The following is a 25,030-nucleotide window of genomic DNA, read 5'->3' on the forward strand; positions in this document are numbered from 1 at the left end:
TGCCTCATTTACCACAAGGAGAAAGAAATTCCAGATGTGAGAGGAAGCATCTTTGCTTCTGGAACAGACTTTCATTAAATTGGTATGGGTTGAACAGAGCCTTGGGGGATGTCTGGTCTACATGGATGTCCCTGGTTGAGAGTCTCTCATGGACACTTTTGACTTTGACAGATCCGGTGGAGAACATATGTCCATCAAATCTAATCCCTTCCTTTCTTTATGAGGCTGCCCTGGGGGAAAGGAGAATCTGCTTTTTTCTTCTTAGACAGGCAGGTGAAAACATGGGCAAGTATAGTCAGGCTGAGTACAGCAGTCATTCCAGAGAACGGAACAGTTGAAAAAACTCCCCCATCTTCCCTCCTGCCCCCAAACACATAGGGTTCCTACTCACAACCTGACTTTGCAGAAATCATTTGGACAAGATCTCCACCACTAAAGGGAAAGCTGCTTAGAGAACAGCTCTAAATGCCTGCAAAAAAAATTGGAAACAAAAATAAAAAGCTTTCTCTTTTTCCCTACCCCTACCTCACACTTTGTTTTTCCCTTAAAAACAAACAAAAAAAAAACAAACAAAAGACTTGGAATTTTTCTTTTTTTTCTAGATTGATGAATAAAATATTTAAAATAAGGTATTCCTGTAGTGATACCTGCCTTTTGCCCCTCCTTTCCATTTCCCGCTCCAAATTTCTAATGCAATAAGAAAGTGTGGATATAAAACTTTCTATAGCAATCAGGATATCTGGACCAGACCTCACTTCTGTTATCCAAAGGTTACAAAAAGGCCCAGATAAAATGAACTGTTTTGAGAATCTAAGCCTATTGCCACTTATAAGTACAGAAAAGTAAAGTGAAATACTTCAATAAGATAAAAATAATAATAGCTAATATTTCTATATAGCACTTATTATATTTGCATATGTATGTATATACTATATATAGCACTTACTGGCTGGCACTGTGCTAAGCACTTTACAAGTATTCTCTCATTTGATCCTCACAGCAACCCTGGGAGATAGGTGTGGTTATTATCCTCACTTTACAGATGAGGAAACTTAGGCAGGCAGAGGTTTAAGTGACTTGCCCAGGTTCATGTAGTTAGTAAATGTCTGATACTGGATTTGAACTCAGGTCTTCCTGAATCCAGGCCCAGTGCTCTGTGTACTACGCCACCTAGCTGCCTATGAGAATGCCTATAAGAAATTGGAATAATTTTGTGGTCAATCATTTATGTTGCTGCAAATCTTGGCAGAAAAACTATTGGCATGATTGACCATATCAATAACAAAACCAACAGAAACCATATGATTATCTCAATAGATGCAAAATACAAAAACCATTCCTATTAAAAACACTAGAGAGCATAGGAATAAATGGAGCTTACCTTAAAATAAGTAATATTTATCTAAAACAATTGGCAAGCATTATCTGTAATGGGGATAAGTAAGAAGCCTTCCTAATACAGTCAGGGGCGAAGCAAGAATGCCCATTATCACCTCTATTATTTAATATTGTACTAGAAATGTTAGCTATAGCAATAAGAGAAGAAAAAGAAATCAAAGAAATTAGAATAGGCAAAGAGGAAGCAAAACTATTACTTTTTGCAGATATGGTGCTATACTTAGAAAATCCTAGAGAATCAACTAAAAAATTACTTGAAATGATTAACAATTTTCACAAAGTTGCAGGGTATAAAATAAACCCACATAAATCATCAACATTTTTATATATTGCCAACAAAGTCCAACAGCAAGAGATAAAAGACATTCCATTTAAAATAGCTGTAGACAATGTAAAATACTTGGAAGTCTACCTGCCAAGACAAACTCAGGAACCATATGAACACAGCTATAAAACACTTTTCATACAAATAAAGTCAGATCTAAAATAATTGGAAAAATATTAATTGCTCATGGGAAGACCAAGATAATATGATAAAAATGACAATTCTCTAGTCTTCGTAAAATTGCATACAATGAAGGAGGTTGGGAAGAGATTAACTCAGGAGAGGTTTTGGAAGGATGGCTGGCTAGAAGACTGTCTTCTAAAAGAAAATTCAAATGTTTGAGTGGGAAATATGTTTTAGAAAATTACAAACTCTTCAGGGATAATCTAGAAAAATGTCCTAGACTTGCGTGAATGAGAAATTCCATTTCTCTCTTTCCTCCCCACCCCCAAAGTAATTTTTCTTTTGAAAAATGACAGATATGTTCTTCTGACTTGCAAAAGACGATTTGAGCCAAGAGCTGAGGAGGAAGGATTCCCGTGTTGCTGGAACGGCCCTTTTGTTTAACTCCCAGAGAAACTGGGAGGGGCAACATGTGGATAGTGGACAACAGCTTCAAGACAAACAGCACACCAGCATTTCTCTGTGCAGTTAGAATCAACCCAAGAACCTAAGGCATAATCTGAAACAAAAAAGAAAGAAAGAAAGAAAGAAAGAAAGAAAGAAAGAAAGAAAGAAAGAAAGAAAGAAAGAAAGAAAGAAAGAAAGAAAGAAAGAAAGAAAGAAAGAAAAAAAGAAACCATGGACTCGTTAACAGAAGAAGCTGTGAAGTTTTATATTATGAACAAGGTGGATCCGAGACAACGTCTGCTCTCCAAGATTGTGGAAGAGGTACAGGACGTCGTTCATCGATTGACCAAAGAAATCAGCTACAAAGACATTAGATTCCAAGCCGTTTCTAAATCAGTCTATCACAATGAAAACTTAAAGGTTTTGGCACCCACCCTGTTTGTCGTCACAGTCCCAATAAAAGGACTACTTGGGTATAGAAAGAGCCAGTCCCGACGATGGAGGTATTATTCCGTGAGTGGCTCTAAGCTCTTCTCTCCTATTCGGGATCCTGAAGAAATGTACCAATGGCTAGAGATAAATCAGTTTTTGAAGACTCTACGGCAGTGGCATGAAACGGATGTGACATTGGATGGAGACATCATGCCAGCTAAGGTCGTTGAAGTGTTCCAGAAGCTGGTGGAAGACTCAATTACAGCCTGCAATCTCTCTGATGAAGTCAGCATATTAGACAGTTTTGGCCCTGTTGTTCGATTGACGGTGGAGACATCAGAATTTCAGGTGGAGGTAGAGCTGATTCCGGTGGTGGAGATCCTCAACCGTTGGTGCGAGAAAGCTCACTGGCCTCGATGTTTCTCCCGATGGCCTTCTCGGGAGAAAGTACAGTGTGTTAAGTCATTCGGGTTTAACCTGATGGCTCGCTCTAGTTACCACTGGCAAGTGAGCTTCGACCGAGCTGAGAATATGCTGATGGAGGGGATAGATGACGATGGCGGCTGCCGAAAGATATGTTACCGGGTCCTGAGACAGATGAAAGAGGACGTTTGGTGTCCTGGAAACAGACCCGTCATCACATCCCAGCATCTTCAGACTATACTGTTTTGGACTTGTGAAAAGTACCCACGTTCCAAAGACTGGCGTATCTTCAAAAAAGCCTTCTTGCGCCTGGTCCGTAAACTACACAAGTGTGTGAACCAGCACTACCTGAAACACTTTTTCATCAAGGACACCAACATGCTTCAGTATGCCAGCAGAAGTGAGTTGGATATAGTGGCCCAAAAGCTGACCTATTTCCTAAAGAAACCTGTGCTCCAAGAAGACTGAGAGCTGGAAATGGTCTCCAAGGCTTCCAGGGGCAATCCCCCTTGGCCTTGCCTGACTTCTCCTTTGATGACCACCACGCTAGTGGAAGTTGGGACTCTGACCACCTGCCATGGTTCTGACAAGACAAAGGAGACATGAACCAAGAGCATTTCAAACTATATCCTCCAAATGCCTCACCCATATCCTATGTGGTTTGGGTGAATTATTTCACTTCTAAACTACCTCACTTGGGAGCTGAGCCTGTCCAAGCCACAGATTGTGAATTGTTGATAGTTTCATGTTTATTTTCCTCTGATCAGACTCCTTACTGTCTATTGGAGAGGAGAGAGGAGACTGGAGCTCCTAGTACTGGAAATGATTATGATGACCTGGTGTACTCCCACATCACTGACCAGAGAATACCATTTTTTTTTCCATTTGTAAAATGGGAGTATTAATGCCTGCTTCACCAAGACATTATGAGACTACTGCGATACCCTTTCTGATGAAAGGCACTTGATCAACACAAAGTATTATTAGGAGTGACTCATGCATCTAGGATAGAGAGCTTCCCTATATCATTGATTAAAAGAATAGGTTTAATAGCTAACTGTATTAAAAAAAAAAAAATGACAATTCTACCTAAATTAATCTATTTATTCAGTGCCATACCAAACTATCAAAAATTATTTTATAGAGCTAGAAAAAATAATAACAAAAATTATCTGGAAGAACAAAAGCTCAGGACATCAAGGGAATCAATGAAAAAAATGCAAAAGAAGGTGGTTTAGCTGTAAAAGATCTCAAACTGTATTATAAAATGGTAATTATCAAACAATCTGGTACTGGTTAAGAAGTAGAGCAGTGGATCAGTGGAATAGATTGGGTGCAAATTACATTATAGTTAACAATCATAGTAATCTAGTATATGAAAAACCCAAAGATAGAAGCTTTTGGAGCAAAAAATCATTATTTGACAAAAACTACTGGAGAAACTAAAAAACAGTATGGCAGAAACTAGGTATAGACTGACATCTCACACCATATACCAAGATAAGGTCAAATGTGTACATGATTTATACGTAAAAGGTGATACCATAAACAAATTAAGAGGGCATAGAATAGTTTATCTGTAAGATTTATGAATAAGGGAAGAATTTAGGACCAAAGAAAATATAGAGAGGATCACAAAATATAAAATAGATAATCTTGATTATATAAAAATTAAAGTTTTTGCATAAATAAAACCAATGCAATCAAAATTATAAGGAAAGCAGAAAACTAGGGGAAAATTTTTGTAACAAGAATCTCTGATAAATGTCTCATTTCCAAATATATAGACAACTGAGTCAAATTCATAAAAATGCAAATGATCCCCCAATTGATAAATAGTCAAAGATATGAACAGGCAATTTCCAGACAAAGAAATCAAAGCTATCTATAGTCATATAAAAATGCTCTAAATCACTGTTGATTAGAGAAATGCAAATTAAAACAACTCTGAGGTACCACCTCATACCTAATATGACAAAAAAGGATGGATGTTGGATGATGGAGGGGATGTGAGAAAACTGGAACACTGATGCACTGTTGTTGGAGTTGTGAACTGATCCAACCATTCTGGAGAGCAATTTGGAACTATGCCCAAAGGGCTTTGTTTATATCCTTTAATTTAGCAATACCACTGGTAGGTCTGTATCCCAAAGATATCCAAAAAAAGGGGAAAAGACCCATTCGTACAAAAATATTTATAGAAACTCTTTTTGTGGTGACTAAGAATTGGAAATCAAAGGGATGCTCACCAGATGGGGAATGGATAAACAAGCTGTGGTATGTGGTTGTAATAGAATATTATTGTGCTACAAGAAATGACAAGCGGGATCATTTCAGAAAAACCTGGAAAGACTTACATGAACTGATGCATAGTAAAACAAGACAATCCCAAAAGACTAATGATGAAGCATACTATCCACCTCCAGAGAAAGAACTGATATTGACTAAATATAGCATTCTTTCTTTCATTTTTTTCTTTTATTCAAGTATTCTTGTACAAATAACTATTACAGAAATATTTTACACAAGTGCACATGTTTAACCTATATCTGATTGCTTACTGTCTCAGGGAGTGGGGAGGGAAAAGAGAAAGGGAGGGATAGAATTTGGAACTCAAAACTTTGAACAAAAATGTTTAAAAACTAAAAATTTTTAAAAATTATCTCATTTGATAGAACCTTGTAGATCATCTCATCCAGAGGTGGGGAATTTGTAGCCTCAAGATCACATGCAGCCCTCTAGGTCCTCAAGTGTGGCCCTTTGATTGAATCCAAACTTCACAGAATAAATCCCTTTAATAAAAGGATTTGTTCTGTAAAACTTGGACTCAGTCAAAAGGCCACACCTGAGGACCTAGAAGGCCACATGAGGCCTCAAGGCCAAAGGTTCCCCACTCCTGACAAAGTTACAGCAAGAAGTGAAAACTGAATAGAGACAAAAATACGTCCTGCTTTGAGAATCTGATGCTGGTGACCTAAGACATGACTCTTTTAACACACTCCAGAGGCCTGAGTATTCTTTCTTTGCTACAAAGTGCATGTACCACATAGGCTTTGTGGCAAATACCAATACTTGTGGGACAGTAAAAAAGAGACCATTGAAAACGAATGGCCAAAATTACGAAGAACAAGTGTGGCCCCCAGAAAAGAGATATAAAAAGACACCTTCCTGCTGCTCCTCCTTGGCAGAGGTGCAGGTCCATGGGTATGAATCATTGCATATATTGTCAGATGTTTGTCTTTGTATTACTCATTTTTGCTAATTTTTTTTCTTAAGAAAAATTATTTGTTATAAAGAATGGCTCTTTGGAATGGAGAAGAGGGAGAAGAGGAAATTATGCAATGTAAAACAAAAAGATGTCAATAAATATTTACTTTGCAGTCAGAAGACTTGGTTTAGATTTCTGGCTCTGGTCATATTGCTAATAAGTGGCAAAGCAAGGATTTGAACCCAAACCCCCCAACTCCAAATCCAGGACTTTTTCCACTGTGATCCACAGCCTTCACATTGGTTAGTAATAAACCTATTCATCTAAGATTCCAAAAACAACGCATCACATTACAGAGATATTTATAAAATGCTTCGCAAGCCTTAAAGTGCTATATAAATTCTAGTTAATATTGTTGTTGTTAATTACTTTTATTTTATTGAATCAGCGGGTCAGGGCAAAAAGCTCGATAGTATTTATATAAATACTTTTGGGATCTATCTAATACTTCTTTGTGTTTTATTATCCTTACATTTATTCTCTATATATTCACATGTGTTCTTATTCCTTCCATTATATCTTCTTGTATATCTTGTTAGATGTCAGCTTCTTGTGAGTATAGACTGTTTCATTTATTGTATTTATATCCTCAAGGTCTAGAACAGTGTCTGGCACATAGTAGGCACTTAATAAATGCTTGTTGATTATTCATGACAATTTGAACTCATTTCATAGGATAAAGTTAAAAGAGATTTATTTCAATTTTAACCAAAATGTCTGATTCCTCCCTTCCAGCCCCTGCCTCCATCATGGAGAAAATATTTTGTCTCTGGTGGGTAGGCAGAACTGAGCAATGGCGGATTGGGCCCCATCACTTGACCAGTCAGTAAATGTTAACAACATCTTTCCTGTCCCTAGCATTGGACAAGGTACCTTGGGCTATGAAAGAAATATTAAATGCAGCTGTATGGAACAACTAACGAAATACATGCATACATACATATACATGTGTGCATTTATGTGTATATATGTATGTATGTGTTTTTCAATGTTGTTTGTGTTTGGATATGATAAAGGAATCAGAGAGCTGTGTGCTGGGCATGGTGCCAAAGGCAGGTTGCCAAATAGGGCAGTTTTGCCCCAAACAGGTAGAAATCGATTCCCTAGAGAACTCAGCCTGAGGCCCTGCAGTCTCTGACCTTTCATTTCCCCTAATCCTAGGAGACAGGATAGAGGGGAATGGGAGGCAATGGATGTAGGAATATGATGGTTGGAGAAGACAAAACCAGACCTAAAACCAGACCTTAAACTTTGGGAATACCAATCTGGGTCTAGGGAGGAAAGGGTGGGCCAGTGAGGAAAATGGAAAAGGGGAACGCTTTTGTAGAGTGGGGCTGTCCAACCTTAGGTTTTTATTGAAACAATAGACAATATATTTTGATTTGCCATTTTAGTGAGAGCTCTGCAGTAGCTCGGCTTCATTTACTAAAGCATTTATGTACATTTCTGTGCTTGTAGGCGGGCCGCATAAATCACCCCTCGGGCCTCATGTGGCCCGAGGGGCGCATTTTGGACAGCCCTGGTATCTTTAAAACCAGGTAGAGGGATTTTGATTCAGTGCAATAGGCAATAGGGAAACATTGTGAGACCTTAAGTAAAATCATAAAAATGATATATTAGGGAGATTCCTCCTGGGAGCGAGTGTGTAAGATTGTTGAGTGTTGGGAGGCAGTCAGGATAGACCATGTGTGTGATGAGAGCAGCGGCAGTCGGAACGGAGAAAGATAAATTCAAGAGACATTTTGAAGGAGGAATCAACCAGAGCTGTTGATTGCTCAGATATGAGGAGTAAATGAAAAGGAGTCAAAGATGGCTCTGAGTCTTCAAGCCTTGGAAACTAGGAGAATGATGGAGCCAACAAAGGGATTGGAGAGGTTGGAAAAGGAAGCTGGCTTTGGTGAGGAAGATGAGTTCTGTTTTAAATACACTGTCTTCTCAGTTGGCTGAACATCCAAATGGAAAAGTCCCCCAGGCAGGAAATGTGGAGTATGCTGCATCCTGGATAAGAGATGGAGGCTAGAGGTGCAGATTTACCAACATAAAGGAAATTCTTGAAGCCCACAGCAAGGAACATACTTATGAAGCACCTACTGTGTGCAAAGCACTGTGCTCAGAAACAAAGACAAAAATCACACAGTCCCTCACTAAGTCAAGTTTGTTTTCATTCTATTGCACAAATTCTACAGATGCAGAAGAGATATTTTGAGAAGGGAGAGAAAGAACAACTAATAACATGGAGATCCAGGAAGGCTTCATGGAGGAGGCAACTTCTGATTTGCATTTAAAAGAAAAATAAGGATTCTGAGAGGTGAAAGGTTTCACTCCTAAGCAAACACTTGAAATTGAGAGATGAGATGTCCAGCTCTGGGGATAGTTATTGGTTTAGCTTGGATGGCATGAAGAGTGTGTGAAGGGGAAAACTGTGAAAGGTAAAGTGAAGCCAGATTGTGGGAAACCTTAAATGCCAGGCTGAGTAGTCTATTTTATCCTGGAAATAATGGGGAGCCACTGAAGACTTCTCAGCAGTGGAATTACACAGTCAGACTTGAGCTTCAGGAAGACGGTTTTGGCCCTTGTGTTGAAGATGGCGTGGCGAAGGTAGAGAGACAAGAAGTTGGGAGAGACTAGTTGGGAAGTTATTAAAGAAGCTTCGGTCAGAGATAATCAGAGCTTGAACGCTAGGGTAGGAGCCATGTGAGGGGAGGGGTATGGGAAATGTCATAGAGGCAGAATCCACCAAAATCAATAACTGATTGCATAGGAGGGTGAGGAAGAAGGAAAAATCAAGGCTGCCACTGAGGCTAAAATCCTGGGTGAATGGTGGGACCCTCCACAGAAGTAGGAAATCTGAAGGAGAAGATTTAAGGGGTTAGGGCAGGGTGGGGGGAAGAAGACGATAGCTTAATTTTCATAGGCTCATGGACCTAGAGCTAGAAGAAACCTCCATGGCCATCATTAGTCCAACTCTTTCAATTTACAGTTGAGATAACTGAGGCTAGGGAGATTAAGTGACTTGCGGGAGGTCACACAGCGGTAGGTGCCAGGGGTGAGTTTTGAACCCAGGTCCTTTGGCTTCAAAGCTAGTGCTCTTTTAAAAAAAAAAAAAGTCATTAGAAAGGATGTGTTGGTTTCGTGGTTTTGTTTTAAGAGAGAGAACAAGAGGGGCAGCTAGGTGGAGCAGTGAATAGAGCATCCACCCTGGAGTCAGGAGGACCTGAGTTCAAATTCTTCCACAGACACTTGATACTTACTAGCTGTGTGACCTTGGGCAGGTCACTTAACCTTGATTGCCTCCCCTCGCTCTCCAACAAGAGAGAGAGACAGAGAGAGAGAGTCAGAGCACCGACCAAAGCTAGAATCTTGGGATATCCTATAGTTAAGGAATGGGATGATGTGGAAGGAAGACAGGTAGGATGAGAGGAAGGCAGTGTGGCATAATAGAGTGAGCACCGATTCTAGAGTGAGGGTCTGGGTTCAAATCCTGCCTCCGATGTTGTGTGGCTTTGGGCCTCTGTTTTCTCATCCATAAGATGATGGCTTCTGAACTTCCTCCTGGCAATCCTATGATAAAGAGGTTGGCTTCTAATATGAGCTTTGAAAATACAGATTAGGTGCATTTAAGATCATAGAGCTAGAAGGGACCTCAGTGTTATCTCCTTTTTTGGTGATGAAATATCTTACAGATTTTTTGGGTGCATTTTACAGATGAGGAAACTGAGGCCCAAAGGTTACTCATTTCCAATTAAGGCTCTCAGAGCGGTTTACACACAAATACGTGTCCCGATCCATGAATTCAGAAACGGAAGGGTGGAGTGACCAGTTTCTCTTCCTTGATAGAGCTGAAGATAGAACCCCAGACTACCTGATTCCCAGCCTACCTGGGGCTCCACCTCTTGCCGCTTCATGGGGAAAACCGACAATAAACCAGCGAGAGGAGTTCAAGCCAAGCTCTCTGGACGGCATCCTGCGAAGTCTAAACCGGGCAGCTCCAAAGAGCCAGGTGTGTGAGACGAGAGCACCCATTTCTGGAGGCTGGAGGTGGGGGTGGGGAGTGGGGTGTGGAGTCTATGAGCGACGGAGCCCTCCCTTCCCTCCGCCAACAAAGAAAGGGAGAGGGGTTTAAAATAAATTAATTAATTGAACACACGGGCTTTTTATAAATAGCTTCAGCCCCGGCAGATTTGTAAATTCAGTGGGGTTTTTTTGTGTCAATGACATCACCGTTCTCCCCATGGCAACTCCCGACGATATCGAAATTGCCAAGCAACGTTGGAGAGACTTGGTGCCCCCAAAACGAGCCCGATGGTTTAATTGAGAGAGCCAAGGGTGCCTGTGTGTTACGGGGAAACATGGGGAGAATCGTGACGGGGACTCTGGCAGGCGGCAGCTTTCATCGGCTAGAGCCTTGGGGGTCTGAGACGAGGGCTTTGTGAAGCCTTACCTCTTCTGCTGCTCTCCCTTTTTTAAGTCAAAAGCGGGAAGGAGAAGGAGGGAGGCTGGGGAGAAGTGGGGGGCAGGGCGTTCTCTTTCCCATCCCTAACGTGCAATCCAGGTGACTAAGCAAGAGAACGGGGACCAGTGACTCACGCCTAGGTTATGTGCCTCCGTTTTTTAGTCTTCATTTGATTTGATTTTTTTCGCTTGGGAAACTTGGAGCGATTATCTCAGCTCTCCCCTTCTTCCCGCCCTCCTTCCCCCCTGGGTATTAAGAGGATGGAGTGAACGGCCAGCGGTTCCCGACGCGCTGTGTGGCCCTGAGGTGTCTCTGGTCAGAAGAGAAGAAGCAGCGTCAAACGGCAGGTATGGTGACTTTCCCTTTCTGTCCCTTTCAAAGCTGCCGGGAGAAGGGGAGGGGGCGGGGTGCGTGGATTTCATTAATTCTAATTCTGGGAGAAGAAGGGCAATCTCCACCCGATCTGGCTCAGGAGGTTCCATCTCCTTTTCCAATGGGCTGCTTCTCCTATGAACCGGAGTCTGTGGAGAGAGGCAGCGTGGTATTGGGAAGAGGGCGCTGAGCTTAGAGTCAGGAAGACTGGGATTTGAAAACTGTCTCAGAATTGCACACTTGCTGTATGGCCACGGGCAAGTCAACCGCTCTGAGCCCCCAGTCTTTATCTGTAAAATGGGTAGATGTCATGTACCCTCACCACAACCGGGGGTGTGAGACAAGAGCACCCATTTCTGGAGGGTGGGGGTGGGGAGTGGGGTGTGGATACACACACATATGAAGAGAGAAAAGAGAGAGATACATATCTATCAACCTATATCTGTGTCTATACATCTCTGCAAAACTTTAAAGTGCTATGTGAATGCCAACTAATGTTATGAGAAGCGCTTGTCTAAAGGTGCTAGATTGTCTTGGCCTGGTCTAGGCAGGTGTGTGGAATTGCCAAGGGGAGCAGTTTGCTCAGGTGAATAACGGGGTCCTCCACGAGGGCTCTATCCCAATAAACACTGGGATATCACAGGTCTCTGGGACTAACGGTGGAAGGCGAGGCAAAGGGCCAGTATGGCTCCTGGATGGATGGCTTCTATCAGGAATCACTGGTTTAAAGCTGGAAGGATAATAGGGTGACAATGACCTTAGAGGTCATTGAATCCAACCTCCTCATTTTACAGATGAGGCATCAAGAAGTCAAATGCCTTCCCTGTGGTCCCACAGCTGTTATAAGTGTCTGAGATGGGATTTGAACCCAGGTCTATCCGGATATTAATTCCAGTACCTTATCTGCTACTCAGGGCTACCTCTCTTAGGGGACCTTAGTGGTCATCTAGACCAAATTCCTCATTTTACAGAGGAGGAAACTGAGACCTATGGAAGCTGAGGCTTGGCTAAAACTGCACAAGTAGGCAGGATTTGAACCTGGGCCATCTCACTCCAGGGCAGCTAGGTGACGCAATGGATAGAGTGCCAGGCGTGAAGTCAGGAAGACCTGAGTTCAAATTCAGCCTCAGATACTAACTGTGTGACCCTGGGTATATTCACTTAACCCTGTTTGCCTCAGTTTCCTCATCTGTAAAACGAATGAGAAAGAAATGACAAACCACTCCAGTATCTTTGCCAGGAAAACCTCAGTTGGGGTCATGACTGAACAACTATAACATCTCCCTCCAAGGCCAGCAGTCTTTCCACTGTGCTACACTAGACTTGGTCAATATTATAGAAGAGAAACAAAACACAAAACACAAACCAAAAACCACCTGCCTTCCCAGGGCCCAGCCTCATTCTGCATCTACAGGGGCATTGAACTCTTCTCAAGTTTATAGCGGCTCAGGACAGCATTTTTCCAGCTGGGAGCATTAATGTGGGAGGCCCCAGGGTATGTTCCTCATAGGGGCAAATAGTACACTAGGTACTTTCACTGGACACGTTCAGTCCAAGGCACCTGGGAAAAAAAAAACCCACAACATTTTCTCTCCTGGAATCTTGATTTCCTGAGCGTCAGTCAGCACCTAATCTCCACCAGTCACACCAGCATCATGCGATTAATGGGGTCCCAAGGAGCATCTCTCACTTACTGTATCCCCCAGCTAGGGAGCCATCATTCTCACCAGAGAGTAAGAGCCCAGAACTTTATTTAGGTCTAGCAATGAGTCAAATGTCTGCCCTCTACCTGCTGTGTCAGAGTATTCAGCCCCCAAAGTAGCTCCCCTGGCATGTGCCAGGGAGAGGGGGCGCCAATCCCCCTTCCTGCCCTCCTCCACAGCAGCTGGCAGCAAGCTAGTGCCGGTGAGTAAGCAGCTGGAGGGAGGCTATGCATATGGAAACAGGATTACAGCAAACCAGGAGCTTTAGAAAGAAGCTGAGAAAGGAAAGGACTGAGATTCTTTTTTTTTCTTTTTCTTTTGCCTGAAGGGAGGGCTGTTTCCTGGGTTGGAGACATGCAGCAGCCTGCCGACAGAGAGCTGTAAGGGCCCCAGCTGCTGAGAAAGAAAGGAGCCAAGAGAACCCGACCGGACAGTGTCCCAGGTAAGCTTCCCTCCCTGGGCATCCTGGGCCCAGGAGCAGGAAGCACAGTGGTCCAGCCTCCTCCATATCCAGGCTAGGAGGAAAAGCTCTTCTAGAGACATTAGAGAAGGAGATCTCTGAAAGATTCTGGACTGGGGAGTTTGGACTCAGCTACTTGGTTCCCTGCCACTCCCTTTCCAAGCTAGGGTTTAAACCTTGGCCAATCAGAACTGGCCTCTCAGTCCTAAACTTGAAAGGGCAAGATTTGACAGAGCCCTCTTAACCCTTGAAATCCTATATAGTACCAGTGGTTTCAGCCTTCCCATACCTGGGGGTGGGTTCCTGAAACCAGATTGGGATTTGTTCCCAGTCCCCAGGTGAGGGGTGAGTGGTAGGATTCCAGGGAAGGTCAGTGCTCTCCTAAATCCACAGGTGTTTGGGAACTGAAAGACACCAGATAGGAATGATCAAGGTGCCATGAAAAGCCCTTCTATGTCCATATTGTCTTCCTTATAGACTGTATATTCCATTTATGCTATTGTATCCGGAATGCCAGGCCCATAGTCAGTACTTCATAAATGCTTGGTGATTAATTAACTAATTAATGGACTTACAAAGTACCAAGCATACAAAAGAAAGATAATGCAAAGAGCCCGGAATAGAAAAGGAGTCAAGATTCTATTCTGATTCTTCCCTGAGCTGGCTGTGTGACCTTGGGCAAGTCACTTGACCTCTCTTGGCCTCAGTTTCCTCCCTTGTAAAGCTCAGGGGCTACAAATGGGACATCTCTTCCAATGCTAATATTCTATGATTAAAGGGACCTTTGTAGCATCTTGGAAGCCAGGCAGGAGCCAGGAGATTCAAGGGGATAAAAGCTGGTTCCCACTTTTCTTGGGCTAGCTATGCCAAAGCAGGCAGCACCTGGTCCCTTTATAGAAATGCTCCCCTTTGGGGCAGGTAAAGCATTTCCCCCTCCCTCATAGGTCCCCATCTGTCCCTCTCTGGAGAAAAGTGTTTCTCCCTCAATCCTGAGTCTGCTGGGGTATGCAAGGGAGGCAGCTTGACCTAGTTAATATTGCGCCATGCTGGGAGGCTGGATACCTGGGTTCTAGTCCACACTGCGGTGGGAATTTGAGCACATCCCTTCCCCATTTGTGCCTCTGGCTCTGCCTCTGACGTTGTGTTAATGACCCCCACTTCTCCCAGGGGTTTTGTAAGCACCAATGAGCTCATGTTTACAAAGTGTTTGGAGCTCAGCAGAGAAGCAAGGCTGCAGCAATGCAGTCATCATCATTATCTGTCCTGGGTCTAAAATACCTGGGTGCAGTGTTCTTGCTTAGGGTCCACGCATCCTGCCACGAAGCACCAGAGGAACTTGCTAGGGAAGTTGGCTCTTCAGCTCAGCGGGAGAACCTCAGGAACAGGACTCAGAACCAGGGTTCTAGAGCTTATGATTGTTAAGGGTATTTCTTAAACGCAAGCTCTCTGAGGGCAGCAATTGTCTTGCTTTTCTCTTTGCGTCCCAGGGCTTGGCACAAAGCAATTGTTTAATAAATATTGTTCATTCATTTATTCATCATTCATTCATTCATAGTACTCTATAGTTTACAAAGTACTTTCTTTGTGGCAAGCCTATGAAGTAGATAGGACAAGTTCATTCCAGGTTTACAAATGAGGAAATTGGGAATCTGAGCAAAAGCAACTTACAATCCGGAGTAGATGCTTAAAAAATGTTCAGCTATTGATTAGTCAATTAATCACCAAGCATTTATTAAGGACTGATAAAGGGTGATACAGCTACGTGAATGAAGTAGTCTCTGCACTGAAAGTGCTTACATTCTATATGGACACATAAAAGACAACATGGACACACAAATAGGAGATAATTTGGGGGGCTCACTAGCAGCTGGGGTGATAGGGAAAGCCTCATTTAGGATGTAGCTTTGGTGGGGCTTTGATGGAAAAAGTATGGAGGGGAGCGGTTCCTAAAGGCAGAGGTGTAGAAGGAGTTCATTTCTAATGTGGGGCCTGGGCAAAAACATAAAGACAGAGATGGAATGTTGTGTGTGTGTTGTGAGTGAGATAGCCAATTTGGCCAGATCTCAGTGTTGAGAGAGGAGAGTAATGTGTATTAATGCAAGAAAGGTAGTGTGGGGCCAGATTGTGAAGATCTACTGGGATGGGGAATCTGAGGGCCTCAAGGCCACGTGTGGCCTTCTAGGTCCTCTGGTGCAGCCTTTGGACTGCGTCCAAGTTTTACAGAACAAATCCTTTTATTAATGGGATTTGTTCTGTGAAGTTTGGTTTCAGTCAAAGGGCTACACTTGAGGACCTAGAGGGCCACATGTGGCCTTGAAACAGCGGTTCTCCACTCCTGATCTAGAATGCCAAAGATATTTGCATTTAATTTCAGAAGTAATCGGATTTATTAAGTTTGAGGGGGAAAAGGAACAAATACGGCCAGACCTGTGCTTGAAATAGCTAAAGACCTGGATTCTAATCCCATCTCATACATGATATTAGCTTTGTGACCCTACCTGAGTCATTTAACTTCTCTGGAGCTGTGTCCTCATCTGTGAAACGAGGGAGTTGTACTTGTTGACCTCTAATGCCAGATTCATCCAAGATCCTATGACCATGAGGTGTCAGAGCCAGGCTTCTAACCTAGGTGCCCTGAATCCAAGTCTAGCACTCCTTGAGATCATCATGAGAGATCTAGACTTGGAAGGTAAGATTGGTTTTTACTTGTCAACTGTCCCCTGGTAGGATATTCACCTTCCCCCTAGTCCCATACTCTGGTCCTGGCAAAAGGCCTTGGGAAGTCTATCAGTCAATCAGTCAGACAGTAAGCACATATTAAGTGCCTACTATATGCCAGGCACTATGCTGAGCTTGGGGATATAAGAAGTCTGGATGACTGATGTACCAAACAGCCAGAATTAGGCAAGAGGCCCCTTTGGTAAAGAGGACTTTCTCCGGCAAGTCTAGTGAGTCCTGATGTCCATTTTTCCAAGATGGAAGGTGGTTATGATACCATAGAGCATCGTGCCAGGTCCATGGAGCTGTCTGGTCATAATGAGCCAGGCTCATGTTGGAAATCCTTATCTCCATCTGCTAAAGTTTCTGTGGTTGCATGATGTCGCACTAGCGTGGGAACTGGGGCCTGGATGGATTCCTCTGGTCAGATAGGCCTTTTCCTAGTTCTTTGGGAGGTTTCTTCGTACTCAAAGAGGACCAACATGACATCACCAATCCAGGAGAGGTGGTCTTACTGAGCTGGAGGGAGATCTGAATTCTATTTCTGGCCATGCCAATAACTCATTAAATTGTCACCCTCTCTGAATCTCAATTTCTTCGTTATAAAATGAGGGGGCTGGAAGGGATGAGTCAATTCGATGCACATTTATTAAGCATTTAATATGGGCCAGGCACTGGGCTAAGACAAAAATGGAAGAGCCCGTCCTCAAGGGAACCTGTATCTTAGTGGGGGAGGACGGGAGAAACAACACGGGCAGCATGATACTGTGGACAGAGTTATGGATTTGGAGGCCAAGGACCTGGGTTCAAATCTCAGCTTTGCCACTTACTAGCTGCATGACCTTGGGTGAGTAATGTCACCTCTCTTATCTACAAAATGAGCGGGTAACATCCCTTCCAGAGCCAAATCTGTGGTCCTAAGCTCAAAAATAAGCCTTGGATAGGGATAGGGGGCTGGACCTGTGATCTCACAGGTGTAGGGAACTCACGACTGCCGCAGTTTACTCCACCAACGTTGTTGTTGTTGAGGTGTTTCTGTCACATCCCACTCTTTGTGACCCCATTGGGGATTTTCTTGGCAGAATGGTTTGTTGTCTCCTTCTCTGGCTCATTTGACAAATGAGGAAACTGAGGCAAACAGGGTTAAATGACTCGCCCAGGGTCACACAGCTAGTGAGTGTCTGAGGCCAGATTTGAACCCAAGAAGATGAGTCTTCCTGACTCCAGGCCTGGCGCTCTATCCACTGCACCATCCAGCTGCTCTTCTTACCAAAGTCAATATTCCAGCCGAACTAGTGTTTCCCTGAACTTGACCCTCCCCGTTCACAGAAGTTATCTCCCGTGCCTAGAAGATGCTCCCTCCCCAGCTCCACATCTCAGAACCCGTGTCTATCTTTGCTCAAGCGCCATCTTCTTCATTAAATACTTCCTGATTCCCCTCACTAGTACTCTCTCCATTAGGGTACTCTCTTAGAGCCAGAAAGACCTACTTTCAAGTCTTACTTTTGATATAGACTGGCTGTGTGACCCTGGGCAAGTCACTTAACTTCTCGGGGCTCTAGGCAATTCTCTAAGACCATACAGTGCAGAGAAGATGTTGGTAGATTTTTAGATTTTTTGAGTTTGAGATCCCTGCAAGACATGTAGGAGGAGATATCCAGTAGACTTGTAGACCTGGAGCTCAGGAGAGAAGCAAAGGCTAGAGCAGAGGTGGGGAACCTGCGGCCTCAAGGCCACATATGGCCCTCTAGGTCCTCATGTGCAGCCCTTTAACTGAATCCAAACTTCACAGAACAAATCCCCTTAATAAAAGGAGTTGTTCTATAAAACTTGGACTCAGTCAAAAGGCCGAACCCAAGGACCTAGAAGGCCACGTGTGGCCTCCAGGCCCAGGTTCCCCATTCCTAGGCTTGAGATGTAGACCCATGAATCATCTCCGTACTGATAACACTAAAACCCATGAAAGAATAAGCTCACTGAAGGAGAGAGAGTAGACAAAGAAGAGGTCCCGGGAGCCCCCCCCAGACTAAGGAGGAAGGAATTGGCTGATAACCCAGCAAAGGAAAATGAAGGTTAGTCAGACAGGTGAGAGGAGACAAAGGAAAGCTCAGCGTTGAGGAAGCCAAAGGAGAGAGTGATTCCTTCCCAGCTCTAATCCACACTGGTGTAAGTGTCAGTGGTCATACTGCAAAGGGACAGTCCAAGTTGAATCCTTCCAGACATCTACTCCTCACTACCAGTGTAACTTTAGGGAGATCACTGTCCCATCTCTGCGCTTCACCTTCCTTCTTGGCAAAATGGAGTTAGATTAGGTAATAATAGTAACAGACATTACTAGGGCATTTCAAGGTTTGCAAAGTACCTTCTATATGTGGTATGTCATTTGATTCTCTCACAGTCCCCTGGGCTAGGAGCCCTCATGAACTGCTTTACAGATGAGGAAACTGAGGGGAGGAAATTCAATGACTCACCTGACAGCTAGCAAGTGTCTGGGGCAGGATTTAAGCTTAGGTCTTCCCGTCTCCATGTCCAAGGCTCTCCCTGCTACCCAGCTGCCTAAATGGCCTCTATTCTCCCTTCCAGCTATAACTCAATACTCCTTTGATTCCAGGAGCGGTAAAACAGCAGGTGAGAAGGGAAGCTCAGGAACACATCTCTCCCCCTTGTACTGAGGCAGGCAGGTCCCCAACTATGATGTCTATGACGCAAGGCTTTTGGCCCCATAATGAAGGAAATGCCCAGGCAGCGAGGGTTCTTCCAGCTTGCTGTCTCTTGAAAGGTGACTCCAACCCTGGGAATTTTCTCTCTGGGCAGATGAAATGCCAATTCCAAGCATACGAGGCTGGGCAGCAACTGGGGAACAGCTGGATGCCAGCAGGTAGACCGAGCAGCAGTAGCTGTAGAGTGCCAGGCATCAGGAGGACAAGCTGAGCAGCAGCCGGACCCTGCCAGGCGGAGAGCAGATGGGCAGAGTGGCTGCTGGACAGGGCCCGACAGCAGGGAAGGGAACAGCAATGGGAGGGCAGTGCCAAGCAGAGTGAGCAGACAGGCAGGGCACGAGAGCCATGCCAGCAAGCAAGGACAGGGAAGACATTGTTAAGGATGGGGAGGAGACAGGTAGAGAGCAGAAGGTCCTTCCCCCGAGGTGCCAAGAGGCTTTAATAAATCCTGCAACTACAGACAGTATCATTCTCAACAATGTGTCATAACAGGGCCTAGTATGGACTCTCAAGCTTGTTATGTTGTCAGGCCGGTTGGAATGCCGCTGGGCTCTGCTGGCCAGGGAGAGGACCTTGGCTGCAACCTGAAAATAAACAGAAAGACAGCCTAATGGGCCACTGGTTATAAATGGAATCTGAGGACTTAGAGCTAAAAAGTACCTTAGAGATCAGCTAGCCTGAGCCTTCATTTTAAAGATGAGGGAACTGAGGCCCAGAAAGGAGGGAAGGGGACAAACACTCATTAAACACCTACTGTATACCAAGCACTTTGCAAATGTCTCATTCAATCCTCTCAACAACTCTGAGAGGTAGGTTCTATCATTATCCTTACTGTACAATTGAGGAAACTGAGGAAGACAGGAATAAAGTGACCTTCCTGGAGTCTCACAGCTAGTAAGTGTCTGAGGGCAGATTTGAACTCAGGTCTTCCTGACTCCAGGCCCAGCTGCACCCCCTACTACCTCCTAGTTGCCTAGGTTAAGTGGCCTGCCCGAGATCACACAAGAGCAGGACAGGATGTAGGCAATCTGGTAGAGTGAACACAGTGTAAAATATGCGGGTTCAAATGCTGGCCCTGTCAGGTTCTACCTGTGTGACCATAAACAGTCACTAAACCTCTCTGATCGACTATCAAATGAGATGGCCTAGAGAGTCCTTTCCACTGCTGAATCTATGATCTCACGAAGCCGGGTCCTCTGGCTCAAAATCCAGGGCTCTTTCTGCTGTACCCTGTGTCATATCCTCAGCTTAGAAGTCCCTGCCTTCAGTGTGCCCCCCAATACACACACATGCACACACATGCGCACGCGCACAAGCGCATCCACATCCACATGCGTGTATACACAGACACACACACAATGAGACGCCGCAGGTCAACGCTGAACATTTTTGCCATCAGTCATGGGAGTTGGGGAAGTCTAATGAATAGCAGCTTAAGATTCAGGTGTGGTTCCCAGGTGACTTCAAGTTCGTGGGCCTCACAAAGGGTGCTAGCACCCCAGACAGCCAGACTATGGGGGGATACTGAATCCGGCAAAGGGAAAAGAGGCCATTTTCCAAGAACCTCACCTTGTGGAAGGTGGTGGGATTTCTTACATCTGCGTTGTTGACCCTTGTGGTCAGGGAGCAGTCGGGCTGCCCAGCAGGAGTGGTAGCGAAAGCACCTCATCAGGGTGGACTGTTGGTGATGGATCAGAGAAGGGGACCCTGATTTTCGCTAGCAGCACGGGGGTGCTGGGCAAGCTGAGCTCGAAGGTTCTCTTCAAAGGCAATGGATACCCTTTATTCTTCTCACTATAGCACGCACCTAAGAATTTGAGGAAGAGATTTGACACTCACTTTTTTGGTTTCAATTCTTATTGAAATCTTTCATAGCCTCATCATTTCTCCCCCCTTCCCATTGAGCCATACTCTTTCAACCAAGAATGAAAAAAAGGTGGGAGAAGGAGCAGGGAATAGTTCAGCAAAACTAACCAATCCACCACCTGGGCCTGACAGTATTTGCAACCTTCCTTGCCTGTCTAAGAGGAGGTTACGTTTTCTTTTGTTAGAGGCACACAGCTGGTAAGTGTTTGAGGGAGGATTTGAACTCAGGTCCTCCTGACTCCAGGGCTGTTCAGTCCACCGTGCCACCTAGCTGCCCCTACATTTTCTCTTCTCTTCTTTGGGGCCAAGTCTGGCCATCCTAATCAGACAGCATACAGTTTGTTGCGATTCTTTCTGGATACCCAATTTGCCGCTTGATCCCTTCGCAAAAAGCTGAGGAAGCAAAGTAATACTGGTTATGATTTTGCCAATGGTGCATTTTATTGGTTCAGTGTTAGATGTCTGGGACTCTCTTCTCTTCTTTTCGGCATCTCCAGGGGATTCCTCTGAGGCTCAGGGGCCTGTCAGATCAATTGAAGAAGGAGGAGCTTTTCTCCTTCAAAGACCCAGGAAATAAGTGTAGACGAATAGACCTCATGGGTGAAGCAGCGACTCTGGGAGGCTGGAGTCCTGGTTTTGGTTCCACCCTTCTCTGAGACTGAGTCCCTTTATTTAAGCAACAGAATGACAAGTAAAGCTGACGGTAAACAATGCTTTGCTGCCTGCCTATTTCCCTGACATTGTGAACACTTCAAAAACAAAAATAAAAGAACACAGCTCCTAGGTTAGCAAAGGCTGGGTAGCTTCAGCAGCAGTTTATGATTTATGGATTGGTACAGTGGTTAACATAGAAATACCTGCAGTTTCCAGAATCATCTAAGCACGGCCTATGGAAACTAGCTCTCCAGGGTGGGTAAGCTGGGAGGACCCAATCTGGTACAATGAAACAACAAAACCAGACACTGGTTCTGGAGGGAGAAGATCTGGGGACCAACTCCTACGTCTGATACTTGCTTCCCTGTGTCACCTTGAGCAGATCACTTATACTTCTCGGGACCTCAGTTTCCTTATCATTAATAATAATAATAATAATAATGGTAATAATAGCAGCTGGCATTTAGACAGCACTTTAAGATTTCTAAAATGCTTTACAAATATTACCTCATTTGACCCTCACCACAATCCTGGGAGTTAGGTACTAATGTTATCCCTGTTTTACAGTTGAGGAAACTGAGGCAGACGGTGGTAAGTGACTTGCCCAGAGTCACACAGCAAGTAAGTGTCTGAGGCTGGACTGGAATTCAGGTCCAGCACTTGTCTATAAACCAAGAAGGTAGGACCTGCTGGTTTCCATGGTCCTGTTAGCACCACATTCTGTATGAAGTCTTTCCTGATTCTTCTCAGCTGCTAGTGCCTTCCCCCAATATTACTTTATACATATTTACATTTTCACTTCACATTTTTGTTATCTCCTCCGTTAGAAGGTAACCTGTTTTCAAGAAGGAGGTTTTCATTCTTTGTGCTCATATCCCTAGCACCTAGCAGGCAGCTAATAAGAGCTCATTGATTAATTAATTGATCTTGGATTTCTTTGGTTAGGAAATTGGAACTTAAGGAAAGTCCCTTTATCCAGGTAGGTCAGCATCTTTGAGTTACAGAGAGGCTTCTTGGAACACCAAGAGGTTATGCAGTTTGTCTAAGATCACACAGCATGTGCCAGTAGGGAGATTTGAACCCAGGGCTTTCTGGCTTCAAAGCCAGCTCTCTACCTGCTATACCATCCTGCCTCCCAGAATCCTTTAAAGGAAAGAGAGATCTAGATGGGCACACACTTATGCTTTTTATTTCCTCTGGAACAGCATTGTTTTGCTGAGAATTACGATGAGAAAACTGTTGTTAGAAACATGACGAGAGGTGAAGTTAGCCCAGTTAAAGGGGCTCCCGGGGCAGGTGGCATTTTCTGTACGATCAGATGTTGAACTCCAGAGCCAGGTGCAGAGGCCCAAGTACTTAGAGATGAAAAATGAGGATTAGATGATATGGTTCACCTGGAGGTTCTTGGTAGCAGGCTTCCTGTCTCGATCAGGGCCTCAGAGACATCTGTGCTGCCTAATTGATCATCTGGCCTTTTCATGTTTGTTGGCTTTGTGCCTGTGGGTTCATTCATTCAAAAAGGCATTTATTAAGTGTGTACTCTGTGCTAGGTAGGAGCTGAGGACTGAAAGGCAAAAATGAGGTGCCTGCCCTCGGCAAGATTACAGTCTATTGTGGGGAAACAGCACGGATGCAGATAAGTAATTACAAAGTAATCACATTATGTTGTGATTTAAGGTTTTCAAAGCATTTTACACAAATTCTCTCATTTGATCCTCATAACAACCCTGTGGGTTGGGTGCTGCGATTGTCCCCATTCCACAGATGATATAACTGAGGGTAAATGATGTGCCAAGGGTCACGCAGCTCGTAAATGTCTGAGGGGAGGTACATGGGGCGTTTAGGGAGGACTAGCACCTCTGGTCTGAGGGCATGCTGAATCCTATTCAGGGCTGCTCATCCACCATTGGTGTCCACCTGTGTCACCTAACTCTCACCTGAGGCTCCAAGAAGCTGTAGCATGTGCAGTGGCCACACCTCGGTAAAGCATCTTGGCAGACAAGCAAGGTGAGGGTAACCGACAGGCCTCAGATCCATTGGTGAGTGAGGGAGATGTCTATCCCAAGCACATGAGGACTTTCCCTGAGGAATGGGCGGATGAGAACGATTTGTTCCAAAGGCCATGAAAGTGGCTGCAGCAGTCACTGTGGAGCACTTGGAGATTAGTCAGAGGCCTGACCAAGCTCTTCCGCTTCATCCTGGGCCATCGCCAGTCTTCTTGCCACTGGACTTCGATGACTCAAGAAGAAAGAGTGAGGCTGAAGGCTTAAACAGGCCTCACTTAAATCAATTCATTCACAAGTCAAGACATCACCCCCCGATGTTAAGAGACTGGAAAACACCAGCTGACCCTCATAGTCAAACCCCTGGATTCCAGACTGCCAGATTCACTCCTGGTGGGGCATTAGGAGGATTTTTTCTCTTCAGCTGTTTCCCTGTCTGGGTCAGGGCCAGGCCTGGACTTTGATGACTCAGGAAGAGAGTGAGGCCGAAGACTTAAGTCATCTTCACTTAAATCAAATCACTCGCAAGTCAAGACATCACCCCTGATGTCAATGGTCCTCTCTAAGAACAAAGGATAAACAACAAATGTCTGAGGTAGGATTTGAACTGAGATCTTCTTTACTCCAGGTCCAATATCCTCTCTGCCATCCAGTTGCTTCATGTAATGTTAGGGATGAGGGAGAAGAGGTGAGCAGGGTACTGAGGATTGAGCAGGGGAAGCAGGAAAGACCTCACGTAGAAGGTGTTGCTTGAGATGAGCCTGGCAGAAAATTTGGGTTAAATGTGACTCTGGCTAAGGAAACAAGAAAGGGGGAGGCTATGTTTCCCCTTTGACCTCTCCAAAGGGTATCAAGTGCTGCTGACCCAGACAGGGAAACAGCTGAAGAGAAAAAGTCCTCCTAATGCCCCACAGGGAGTGAATCTGGCAGTCTGGAATCCAGGGGTTCAACTCAGAGGGTCGGCTAGTGTTTTCCAATCTCTTAACCCAGTCTGACCAGCCTGTCCAGCTTCCAGGGCAACCTCCAGGAGGGCAATAAGACCAGCCTCATCACCCTGCTCCTGTTCTCTGCTTCTGGCCTTTGCTTCTGCAGCGGCTATGTGGTTAAAACTGGGAGGACTGGTTTCTAGGTTGCTGGCTCCCAACAAGGAACTTTCCACCTTCCATTTTCTTTCCCCTTCAAAGTAGGCTCCCTTTTGCACAGACACAGACCAGCCAGGTAGAGAGAGCTGAGGCTGTACCTGGGTTTGTCTATGGTGTTTCACAGGTTGGTGGGGGAAAGTTCAAAGGAAGAAGAGTCAGCTCAGAGATGAATTCATTTTCATCAAAATAGTCTGTCTGGGGTCATCATATAATCATAGAATATTAGACCTGAAAGAGACCTTAGGAGACCTTAGAGTCAATCAAATCATCAATAAGCATTTATTTAGTGCCTACTGTATACCTGGAGCTGTGCTAGAGCTGGGGACACAAAGATAAGAGGGAAACAATCCCTTAGTTTATGGAACTTACTTTCTTTGGGGGTTGGGGGAGACCATATGGTCCAGAATGTTGACTCTGGAGTTAGAGGACCTGAGTTCAAATCCTATATTTGATGCTTATCACCCACATGTGACTGTGGGCAAGTCACTTGTCCATCCTTGTCCTCAGTTACCTCACTAGTAAA

General features: G+C 44.4%; 1 protein-coding gene across 1 annotated transcript; it reads left to right on the forward strand.

Annotated features, from left to right (window-relative positions):
* Nucleotides 1-2,518: 2,518 nt before the first annotated feature.
* LOC118830015 (protein mab-21-like 3) lies at nucleotides 2,519-3,616 on the forward strand. Its single transcript, XM_036736882.1, has one exon. The coding sequence runs from the start codon at nucleotides 2,525-2,527 to the stop codon at nucleotides 3,614-3,616; it is 1,092 nt and encodes a 363-aa protein (XP_036592777.1). The 5' UTR covers nucleotides 2,519-2,524.
* The last annotated feature ends 21,414 nt before the right edge of the window (nucleotides 3,617-25,030 follow it).

The sequence above is a fragment of the Trichosurus vulpecula genome, chromosome 8 (assembly GCF_011100635.1).
Source record: "Trichosurus vulpecula isolate mTriVul1 chromosome 8, mTriVul1.pri, whole genome shotgun sequence".
Lineage (NCBI taxonomy): Eukaryota > Metazoa > Chordata > Mammalia > Diprotodontia > Phalangeridae > Trichosurus > Trichosurus vulpecula.

Bases quoted from the DNA above. Each gene is read 5' to 3' on its own strand.
- LOC118830015 (XM_036736882.1), top strand. From the start codon at position 2,525: ATGGACTCGTTAACAGAAGAAGCTGTGAAGTTTTATATTATGAACAAG.